The 11,937-nt window shown below is 40.7% G+C and overlaps 1 protein-coding gene across 1 annotated transcript in view; it reads left to right on the top strand.

Moving 5' to 3' along the window:
- The window catches only part of LOC131365936 (collagen alpha-1(XXIV) chain), a 77,778-nt gene extending 66,761 nt beyond the window's left edge, over positions 1-11,017 (top strand). Inside the window, exons 43-60 of the mRNA XM_058409921.1 lie at positions 151-204; positions 375-428; positions 723-776; positions 1,191-1,244; positions 1,471-1,578; positions 1,707-1,814; positions 2,288-2,395; positions 3,093-3,146; positions 3,241-3,303; positions 3,894-3,947; positions 4,049-4,084; positions 4,673-4,708; positions 4,892-4,918; positions 6,132-6,191; positions 6,777-6,945; positions 7,231-7,340; positions 7,422-7,634; positions 8,024-11,017. Coding sequence (XP_058265904.1) covers positions 151-204; positions 375-428; positions 723-776; positions 1,191-1,244; positions 1,471-1,578; positions 1,707-1,814; positions 2,288-2,395; positions 3,093-3,146; positions 3,241-3,303; positions 3,894-3,947; positions 4,049-4,084; positions 4,673-4,708; positions 4,892-4,918; positions 6,132-6,191; positions 6,777-6,945; positions 7,231-7,340; positions 7,422-7,634; positions 8,024-8,173 — 1,512 coding nt within the window. The 3' untranslated portion in view covers positions 8,174-11,017. The remainder of the gene's footprint in view (positions 1-150; positions 205-374; positions 429-722; positions 777-1,190; positions 1,245-1,470; positions 1,579-1,706; positions 1,815-2,287; positions 2,396-3,092; positions 3,147-3,240; positions 3,304-3,893; positions 3,948-4,048; positions 4,085-4,672; positions 4,709-4,891; positions 4,919-6,131; positions 6,192-6,776; positions 6,946-7,230; positions 7,341-7,421; positions 7,635-8,023) is intronic.
- The last annotated feature ends 920 nt before the right edge of the window (positions 11,018-11,937 follow it).

Raw genomic sequence — 11,937 nt, forward strand, 5'->3', positions numbered from 1 at the left:
TATTCAAGACAATCTGTTATAATAATTTATTAATAATTGCCTCCACTTCCTGTCGAAAAAAGGCACTTGTAATCCAACTGCAGTTATTTTTCCATAATGTAGTACTGTTAGATGTCTGGAACTGGTGTGTGTGTGTGTGTGTTTGGACAGGGTTCTGCAGGTGAGCGAGGTGACAGAGGAGAGCCAGGAGACAGCGGGTATCAGGTGAGTGAAGGACATTTTCAGAGCCTCCAGGTTTATTCCAGGATGAATTTAATCACAGATTCATTTTAGATCAGTTTCCTTAAAGATGAAGCGTTTTTTCATTCCTCAATTAATTACAGAGAGAGAGAGAGAGAGAGGGGGGGGAGGTATAATGCTGGTCTGTGTTTCAGGGTAATGTTGGGGTCACCGGTGCTCGAGGCTCAATGGGACAGCAGGGGGCGCCAGTGAGTACACTACTTTCATCTCTTCTTTCGTTTGCGATTGTTTTTATATTTAACTATTTAATCTGCAGAATAATCTGTGTGCTAGTTATTCATTCAGCTCATTAATAGTAATTACAGGGCATCAGGAGTAATTACAGTGTTATTATCAAGTGATGATGTTCTAACAAGTCAAAATCATTTATTAATTTTCTTTTCTTTGAACATTTTGCTCAACTGTTCAGGATTTTATTTGCTTTTGCACTGTGATATTTTTATCATGAAAATCAGTAATACATGTATGACATGTTCTTTTAGGGCTCACCGGGACTTTCTGGAGAATCAGGATCTAAAGGAGATAAAGGAACTCAGGTGAGTGTGTGTGCGTGTGTGCGTGTGTGTGTGTGTGTGTAAGGGAGAGAGAGAGAGAGAGAGAGAAACTTACAGAGAAAAAGAAGGAAAGAGTATATACAGTATATATTTTTTTAGATAGATAGATAGATAGATAGATAGATAGATAGATAGATAGATAGATAGATAGATAGATAGATAGATAGAGAAGGACAGAGATGAAAGACACTGAGAGAGACAAAATGAGAGACAGAGTGAGCGAATGAGTTAGAGAGATGGAGAAAGCTAGAAAGACAGAGATAAAAAGATAGATAATAGAAAACAGAGAGAGAGAGAGTGAGAGATGGGGGTGTCATTTGATGTGCCTGAATTACTGAATTCAAATAAATGATAGTACGTAGTTGTTAAAATATTTGTGTGTGTGTGTATGTTTAGGGACAGCCAGGAAAGCATGGTGCTCAGGGTCAGACCGGTTCTCCAGGTCCAGAGGTAACTACTTTTGTTTTCTCTGTTAGTCACTGTGCTGTGAGAGAAATAAAACACTTGGTGTTGTTCAGTTTCAGTAATAAAATCAGCTCTGGTTAGGAACCAGTGACTCACTCGCTGATTTATTTCCTCAAACAGAGTGACACAAAGTGGTTTATTCCTTTCAGACTTACACTGTCTGTGTTCAGATGATCTGAGTAAATGATGTGTGTGTGTGTGTGTGTTTCAGGGACCTGTTGGTTTGCCAGGGCCCAAAGGGATGATGGGATATCCTGGACCTGATGGTCCCCCAGGGTTGCCCGGGATAGCAGGAGCGCCTGGTCTGATTGGTAAAACAGTAAGTGTAAATCCTAGAATCTGGTCAGAAGCAAATCACAGGTTTATATTAATGCATTCACTCGAATATGTTGTTTCTATAGTAACAGATTGGCTCTGGTTTAGAAAGTCTCCTGTTTTGATTGACAGGGTCAGCAGGGCACAACAGGTATTGAGGGGAGGGCGGGACTTCCTGGTCCACGGGGGGACATCGGATTGCCTGGTGTGATTGGAGACAGAGGAGAGCCTGGGATACAGGTACGATCTTCTCTTCTCTTCATTTGTCTTCTCTTTAATTCTCATTTAATTTCTCTTCTCTTTATTTCCCTCTTCTTCTATTTATTTCTCTTCTCTTCTCTTTGCTTCTCCTGTCTTCTTTTTATTTTTCTTCTCTTTATTTCTCCTCTCTTCTCTTTATTTCTCTTCTATACTGTTCTCTTCTCTTTATGTCTCTTCTCTTCTCTTTATTTTTCTTTATTTCTCTTCTCTTCTCTTTATTTTTCTTCTCTTCTCTTCTCTTCTCTTCTCTTCTCTTCTCTTCTCTTCTCTTCTCTTCTCTTCTCTTCTCTTCTCTTCTCTTCTCTTCTCCACTGTTCTCTTCTCTTCTCTTTATTTCTCTAAAAATATTTTCTTTTTATTTCTCTTCTTTTCATTTCTCTTCTTTTCATTTCTCTTTACTTCTCTTCATTTCTCTTTTCTTCTCTAACCGTTCCTGTATTGTTTTTCATCAGGGAGAGAGGGGTTTGCCGGGTGACAGGGGCCCAGCAGGCGCTAAAGGATTGCAGGGGGCCACTGGAGACCAGGGAAGAAAAGGTGATCCGGGGGTCAAAGGTCAACCGGTGAGTCAGCAGTGTTTATTAATGCTATGCTAACTCCAGTTTGGTGTCTGGGTCTCATTCTGATGTATGAGCAATAAAAGCACTGGCATACTTACACACTACCTGCAGACTGCCATGCTTACTTGTATAGCAGCATCCTAACATTAGCCCACTTTCATGCATGCTAACACACTAGCCTACTTGTATACTTCAATATTAGGTTTTCTTGTTCACTTGTTAACTAGCATCTGTGCATATCAGCCCACTGGAGATGAAATCCCATTCTTGTGTACTAACCCACCGTTCCACATGTGTGGTAGCAGTGTACAGTGTAGCCTGCTCGACTAGCACAGATGTAGGATTGAACCGCCGGCCTCGCCACCATGCAAAAAAAAAAAAGAAGCAGAAAAAAAGGCTTATCTTGTTTTTTTTAACACTTCTCCAGACAGCTAAGCTTCTTAAACTACTCAGGATCTACTTGGGCTAATAAGCGAGCAGCGAGCTGCATCTGATTAAACACACTCCTCAGTGCTCAGAGACACTGCTCACATTAGAGACAGACGAGTTCAGGGAGAAAAGAGCGTTCTCAGGTTCCCTACAGAACACAGAGATGATAGAGATGCTGAGACTGAACACACATTCCAGACGTGTGTGGTCCAGATAAGCTCAACTCAGCTGTCAATCATGTGTGTGTGTGTGTGTGTATGTGCATATGCAGGGGGAAGTTGGAGACCCAGGCATCTTAGGACTTCAGGGTTTCCCAGGACCCAAGGTACACACACACACACACCAGTTGCATTCTTGTTGAAATTATTATTATTATTATTAATATTATTATTATTATTATTATTATTTGCTGGGTCCAGGGGCCGAGTGGAGATTTAGGCTTTGCTGGAGTTTCAGGACCCAAAGGACCACTGGGTTCAATGGTGAGTAACATCATTCTGAGATATTTCTATACCTCTACTTACTCACTTCATACCTGCAGACTTACTGTAAACACTTTTATACTTACATATCTGCAGGCTTCCAACCTCTACACACACACACACACACACACACACACACACAGCTTTATACCTGTATACTAACATACCTGCAGGCAGCTTCGCTACAGATTTACATTCTTACATATTTCTATACTTAGATGTATTTACTTTATACTTTTCTTTTCCTACACTGTCATGCTTGCGTAATTAAATGCGTAAACATGAGCATGCTACTGTAATTACTTTCTTTAATCTCTCTTAGTCCCTCTCTCATTCTCATTCCATTTCTTTATCTATTCATTTCCTCTCCTTTCTTTCTTTTTCTTTCTTTCTTTCTTTCTTTCTTTCTTTCTTTCTTTCTTTCTTTCTTTCTCTCTCTCTCTCTCTCTCTCTCTCTCTCAGACACACACACACACACACACCCACACACACACAGGTTTTGAATGTTTTATGCATTTCTTGTGTATCTGGGAGTCTCCTGTTCTCACTTTTTCTCTCTTTTACTCCTTCTGTGTGTGTGTGTGTTTCAGGGTTTCACAGGTCCTGTCGGTCCTGTCGGAATGATCGGGCCAGTCGGAAGACCTGTAAGTGCCTGTGTTTTGCTCTTTCTCTGTGTGTGTCTATGTATGTGTGTGTGCATTGCTGCATTGCTTTATCTCATACATGTGTCTGTGTTGTGTTTCAGGGTCTGCAGGGTCCTAAAGGAAGAACAGGAGAGATGGTGAGAAACTCCTATCCTTTTTCTAGTATCTTAACATCTCATCTGTAAAATGTCAAAACTCTGTGAAAGAATTTCTTTCTTTTTATTTTATTTATTTTTTAATTTTCCCTATTTTAGATTCATACTGAAGACATTAATGCTACTTCAAATATGTACATACACTCACTCATACGATCATTGCCGGGAAGCAAAACGGAATAAATGTTTACTGGATGAAATGGAGGATATTTCATTTACAAACACAAACACAAACACAAACACACACACACACACACACACTGAGCTGCAGTGTTCTGCCTGTAGAGGCAGCGGCGCTCCATCACAGCTCACTGGCTCATTCATGGAGCATGCACTTGGTCAGAGTTAAAGATATATGAATATTACACAGACACACACACACACACCTCTGCAGTGTTGAATTCTGGAGTCTGATTGGTCAGAAGGTGCTGATTTATTTTCTATAAAAGCAGCGCAGCTTCTAATGCAGAATGTAAGGAGATAATTGTGTAAGATTTCTGGAAGGAGTCTCCAGTGTCAGAGATAAAGCCGAACGTTGTTGTATTAACTTGCGCTCTTGTTGTGTTAAAGGGACCCCAGGGGCCACGTGGTAGTCCAGGACCGAGGGTAAGCATGTGAAATGATCCAGCACCATCTTTAAACTCCATTCTGTTTTCTTTTGTTATACAACATTTAGATTTATGTCTAAAACTTTTTGTAGCTTCTAAACTTCAGTGCATGAGGGAGTATAGGTTTACATTCTGCACCACAGCTCAGCTTACTCAAGTTTTTCTGGTCCTTTGTGCTTAGGGTCCTCCAGGAGCTCCAGGTCCATCGGTAGGTAAACTTATCCTTATAAAGTTTATTATTGATATGAAAACTTCTTCCACAACCACATGCTAGCTTTTAATGAGCTAACCAGCACAGTGTGCAGTCGTCCTGATATGATGAATACTTGTTTGGTGTCTGGATCTGGGTTTACACAACTAGTTGACCTTAGTAATTAGTTGGTTAGTCATCCGTTCGCTTTGGATGGAGGATGTGAAGGCTAGAATGTAGCCAGTCCATTTTTTAGAGCTGCACTTTGATTGACAGGTGAGAGAGAGCAAGCCCCTCCTACCCGAGAGCATGTCTTCAGCTGTCGTATTGCTGGGATTTGAACTCATGATCCAGCATCTATACAGCCAGCACTTCTCTGTTGTGCCACTCTAGAGCCATCTCAGACTCTTATGTTTATGTGTCTGGATGAACCCCCATCAGCTGAGGTGTGTCAGAGTGAGAGCGTTTGAACCTGACTGGTTATTATCACATTATCACTGACTGTCTGTGCTCCTTATCAGCTCCAGCTCAAACGCTGCAGTTCCTGTGTAGCTCATGTTCCTACGAACTTTTTGTACAGAATGAACGGGAATTATTTTTAAAATTTGTAAATAAAGCCAGCAGTGGAGACTGATAGAAATGATTCCTCATAGATGTGCAGTTTTGCTCATATTAAATTAGCTAGAAGTCACTGTATAGGCTGGTATTCAAGGGAGATTCAGTGTGTGTGTGTGTGTGTGTGGTTGTGAAGTTGAGTCACAATGTTGTCTGGAAGGTCTGTGTGTGTGTGTGTCTATGTCTGTGTGTGTGAGTGTGTGTGTGTGTGTGTGTGTGAGGGTTTCTGTGTTTACAGGATGCGGCTGTACTGATATACGGGAACATCCAGCAGTTCTGAAAAATGCCCTCAGCACATACATACACACACACACACACACACTCATACAAACACACACACCAGAAATTGATCTGAGTGACCTCAGATCTCTGGCAGGAAATATTGCAGTGATTTCTGGGAAACCTTGTGATGTTTAAAGGTTCTGCTGTAACTCATGCTGTATCTCAGCAGCAAACACCAAGGAAATGAACACAAACAGCAGCTGGATAATTAGCCATGAGCTCTGAGGATGTGAGGGTGTCTTCTAACTGACAGTTATTGACAGACTGCCACTTTAATGTGGCAATGATCTGATCTGAACTGAGGTCAGTGTGTTTGACTGGGTTCTGATTACAGAGACGTCTGCTTGTGGGAGGAGCCATGCTGACCGCCGTCCAGTCAGCACAAGTGCATGAGGTACGGAACCATTTGTCTGCCTGTCTCTCTCTTTCTCAGACACACACACACACACACACACATTTCCTTTTAAACCTTTTTGTACCACAGCTGGAAGATTTCACTCAGAATTTCTGAAAATAATGGAAAAATCTGAACTGTACATACAAACAGCTAAATGTGAAAGAGAGAGAGAGAGAGAGCAACAGAGGAAGAGAAAGAGAGAAAGACAGACAGAAAGAGTGACAGAGACAAAGACAGCAAGAAATAGTGATGGAGATAGTGAGAGAGAAATAGAGAGACAATTGGACAGTTGGAATGGAAACTTGGTGTTTCTAAAAGAGGGGTGTCCAATCTTATCTGCAAAGGGCCGGTGTGGGTGCAGGCTTTCATTCCAACCAAGCAGAAGCTACACCTGATTCCAACTGGCTAATCAACTGATCTTGGCTTTCAGTGGACTCAGGTGTGGCTTCTGCTTGGTTGGAGTGAAAACCAGCACCCACACCGGCCCTTTGCGGATAAGATTGGACACCCCTGTTCTAAAACAAACTTCAAGCCCATCTCCCATCACCCCCGTCTCTCTCTCTCTCTCTCTCTCACTCTCAGAGCTACCAGAACGCAGAGGCATCCCTGTCCGAACAGAATGCTGAGGTCCTCAGGACTCTGCACTACCTGAGCACCGTCTTCTCCGACATCAGGACCCCGGCAGGGACTCGGGAAAACCCCGCCCGCTTCTGCAAAGACCTATTGGACTGCAGACCCAATATGGCCGACGGTGAGAATCGAATTCCACAACAGAGTTCATGCTCTAGAAAAGCAGCTCACATCAGCGAAGCTGCAAATCACAGCTGTATATTAATTCACTGTTAAATATAAGGTATGTTAAAGAGTTAAAGCTGGAAATATTCTTCAGATCAGAGGAGACTTTTTAGGCTTTTTGCAGTTTCTTACTAACATACTAACAAGCTGTGTATTTGTAGAGAACCGTAATGGGACGTGGCCAGGGTAGATCATGATGATTGTCATTCATTTTATTAATGAACATTAATTCCCCTCTCAGGAATGTTCTGGATCGACCCGAACCTCGGCTGCTCGTCAGACGCCATCCAGGTGTTCTGTAATTTCACAGCTGGAGGCCAGACCTGTCTTTACCCTCTCTCTAAAGATAAGGTACTCTCTCTCTCTTTCACACACACACACACACACCTGACAAACTGTCTTGAGCCGGGCCATTTCTCTGTGTTCCTGCAGGTGGAAATGGGGGTCAGTAAGGTCCAGGTGAAGTTTCTGCACTTGCTGAGCATTGAAGCCACTCAGTCCATCTCACTCCACTGCTACAGTGAGTCAGATGACTCCTCCACCTCCATACAGACACCTGGCAACATGCGCTTCTATGGCTGGAACGGCCAGGTGCTCGAGAGGAGCTCCATGCCACACCATCATGTGCTCCAGGACCACTGTGGGGTGAGAGAGAGAGAGAGAGATACAGACAATGACGGACAGTGAGACATATAGCGAGTGAGAAATTGTGTGTTAGACAGAAAGACAGATACAGAGAAATACAGAGAGTTGAAAGAGTGAAAAAGAGAGAAATGGAGAAATAGAGACAAAAAGAGAGTATGTAAGAAAGAGCAATAAAGAGAGAGACATAGATTGAGAGAGAAGAAGAGAGAGAGAGATCAAATTCATTTTTTCGTTTGAAAATCTTTTTTTAATTATCTTAAAATGTAGACTTCAAAAAGCCTTTAGTGTTAAGGTTGCCATGACAACAAGAAGCCAGATTGACTTCCTCATCTGACTTATCGAAGCACATACGTCACGTTTGACCGTGTGTTTGGTGCGAATGTGTGCAGGTACGTGACGGCCGATGGCACAGCTCCCGTTTCCTGCTGCACACTCAGGACCCGACGCTGCTACCTGTCGTGGATGTGCAGGGTTTCCAGCCCCAGAGTGCAGGGTCTGAGCAGCGCCACCTGGAGATCGGACATGTCTGCTTCCTGTGAGCCACTTCCTCCTCCTCCTCCTCCTCCTCCACCTCTCACCTGTGAAACAACTGAAGGACACTCGTTTTAAGATGGCTGCCTGCAAAGCTGGGTCGCCACAGAGCACTGTGCTGCTGCCACGCCGTCGAGGATTCCCGTGGGTCTTAAAGTTTGACCCATACAGGGAAACCACCGTGTTTAAACTAAAGAAGAAAGTGAGCTGGAACGAAGCAGCTCACTCACCTGGAGTCTGGGGGTTTTCTGTGTGTTGAATATGGTGCTGGAATTAACCAAGTCACAGGCTGGGCTTCAGGACTGGTGTTGTTTCTGGGTTAAAATCAAATGTGCTGAAAATTTTTTGAATATTTTGAAGAAATAATTCAATCCAGAATCTAATAAATAAGTAGAATTTTTTTAAAGGCTTAGTTTTTTTAGGTATTAAAGCTCTGAATCAACAGTGCTTCCCTGTGAAGAACTCGTGAAACGCTGATTCAGGATCAGGTGCCGATACTCAGCTGTCCTATATATGATAGTGTTATTAAAGAAGCACATTTCATTGTATTTACATCATAAAGCCCATTTTTTGGGCAACAAATAAAGCATGATGGACAGCGATATGGGTGAGTTTAGCAAAGAGTAACTAAAGGTAGCTAACTAGCTAATGTTAAATATTAGCTTTCAGTTCCCGCCTTTACCTCAGATGCAGTTGTTCAGGCAGGACGTGTTCGCCAAGCGCAACAAAACTGTTCTTAAAGAGTAATAAATAACTGCAACAATAATTCCCAGACTGAGCAGAATAATCGAGATTAGCGATTTAGCTGTTATCTTACAGACCTGAACCCTGCTAAATATTACTGTTAGCCTTGTGTTAGGTTTGAGGAAGGCTACAAGCACAGAGAATTCTTGAGCTTCACATGAAGGAAGGTGAAGGCAATCCTGTAATCCACTTCTGATTAAAAGTGCTGCAGAACCATGAGCGTTAATGTTTAATATCGGCCCTTCAGGATTACACATAGCATCATTCAGTCCTCCAGACCTCACAATTTAGCTCATTTCCTGCTTTCACATACCAACGTCGCTAGTTAGAATCCAGAATCTGGTTTTATCTTTCGGCATTAAAAACACTTTCACTCACACTTTCAGTCCAGATCAGTTCTAGTCCATGTTAAAGTGAAGCATTAAACAGTCATGCTGGTCATGCACGTCTCTATGTTTGGACAATATAAATCTTCACTTAAGAACATATAAAAAGCACTCAAAAAAAAACAACAACCAGCTTATCAATAAGTTCCGGTATAAGTTTGTATAGATTAGGACTCCATTTATAAGACTTAAAGTCATTAATCTGTTGCTAGGCAACTAAGAAATACAAGCAAAAGTTTGCTAATGAGGCTTTAAGGCTAACGATTAAGTAGGTATTAATTTTTTTTTCTTTGGACAACGTAAACACACATTGAGTGAATAATTTAAACTGGATACATCACAGCGAATAAATTTTTCTTCAGATCTCTTATTAAGTTGTTAAGAAATGAAAGAAAATAGAGTTATAATTACAATGCATTTACACTTATTGACATCCTCACTATTACACCATATTAAGAAACATCAAAATGACATCTCAACAACAAATGAATTGGGGGTCATTTATACCAAAATTCAACTATATTACATATGTCTATCTATCTATCTTTATACATATAGAAATATATAAAATCTACAGTTAAATAAGATACATTTTTTGGTTCAAATAAGTATTTAATGGACACATGTTTTGGTAGCAGTTGTGTGTATGATGTACGAGTGCTAATATCCTACATGATTAGCAAGCCAGGTATTAGAGAGCTGTGTCATATGTCAGCTGTTTCTGAACCTTCAGGGCATCTTAGTGACATCCTATGTATTTTTTTAATCGTTTATTTGAGGCCCTCTGGCTAACTCAGATGCTAACACCTGCTTGAACCCATTGAGAAGTTTGTTGTTGATGAGACGAGGTGAATGAGGAGTGCATTGGGACTAACGGAGCAGCGCACGTCCCCGGTGCTGAGAGTGCAATAGCTTGTGGACGAAACGTGAGTGATCAATACTCGCTTTTTATACAAACTGAACTGAAGCCTAGTCAGACGGCACCTACCTCCTTCCCGCACCGCCTTCCAAGATGGCCGCTCACGACGCAGAGGCTGCGTAAAGACCTTTAAAGAGTACTTTATTTGAAATACTGTCTTTGCATTAGAGTATAATTTATATACGATTATGTTTGACGTTGACGTGTTGTGTTTTATAGGCTTTATTTACATTTTTTTTCATATAAGAAGGCTTACCCTTACAGAAAAGTCTCCCTGCATTTCATGAAGCACAGAGTTTTATAATGAAATATACTGTACATATTGTACAAGTACACATGTGTGTCATGTAACCTGCTTATATGAAGGGCATGGGACTTCTCTGTAAGGGTTCCAGAACCTTCTCTATGGTGCTGCGTTCCACACAGCTAGTTAATCAGTCACTTTTTTTCCCCACTTGTGTATATTTTGACAATATTATGTTGGTTTATTTATCTTTTTTTTCTTTGGTTAAATTGCTGTACTCCAGTAAATTATAATATCTTTGTCAGAGATCTGGCTAATTAAACATTTAGTCCAAATGATTATTTATATAAAGTTTGTATTTCTATGTGTACACACACACACACACACACACAGGTGGCACAATGTTTGGTGATGTCACACTCTGGCAGCTAAAACAGGCCAGATTCAGAAAAATCAAACACGTTTAACTTATATTAGCACACATCAACTGGAACATTCACCCTGTAAAACAACACCATGTAAATATTAGATATGTTTGATATCAAATAAACTGGTTTTAATCCCAGAGAGTTTGTGTTGTTCTGATGTAGCTGTCCATGCTAGCTGATCGATCCCACAAAAAAAACATTTAACTGGTCACTAAAGTGTGAGTGTGTGTAGTTGTCTGTCTATATGTGGCCCTGCGATCGACTGGCGACCTGTCCAGGGTGTACCCCTGCCATTTGACCCAATGTGCGCTGGGATAGGCTCCAGCAGACCCCCGTGACCCTAATTAGAAATAAAGCGGGTATATACAATGGATGGATGGTCACTGAAGCTAGTTACTATGCATTAGCTTGATATGAAATAAGCTAGTTAGGCTCTTAGTGGATATTTTTGTAGCTGGACATAAATTACTAGCTAGCTACTATTACTACTGCTACAAAAAAAAATCGTAATTACAAACAGCAAGCTGGATGGTGTTACAGTTAAAGGTTCATTGTATAAAAACATGAACGCGAGCTAAATAAAGCTAGTTTATACTTTATTAAGTGTTGAATTTAGAATGTATCGCACCAGCGGGTCTACATGAGTAAGTATTGGTCACTTTAAAAACTTAAAAAAAATTTTTATAAAAATAAAAATTGAAAAAAATGATTTTTCTAATTTTGAAAAATCCTTGAAAAAAACATTAACTTTTTTTTTTGGTTGGATGATCAGGTTGTGGTGTTACTGAGAAACAATAATCTTTTATACAAACAAGTGAGAAAAATCTGTTTATTAATCAACATGTTTAACGTTTTTTTTTTCGTCAGTAAATCATTCATATTGTGAATGTTTCACGTAATTGCATGTTTTTTTAAGGCTGTTTCTTATCAAGGAGGATTTTCCGGTGAGACTAAAGACAAACAAAAGTATAAAATATAGAAGATTCATATGATACAAATGAGGTGTATATTAGAACATTGGTAAATTGGTGAAATTTTAATTTAGGGGACG

This window comes from Hemibagrus wyckioides, linkage group LG15 (assembly GCF_019097595.1).
Source record: "Hemibagrus wyckioides isolate EC202008001 linkage group LG15, SWU_Hwy_1.0, whole genome shotgun sequence".
In the NCBI taxonomy this organism is placed as follows: domain Eukaryota; kingdom Metazoa; phylum Chordata; class Actinopteri; order Siluriformes; family Bagridae; genus Hemibagrus; species Hemibagrus wyckioides.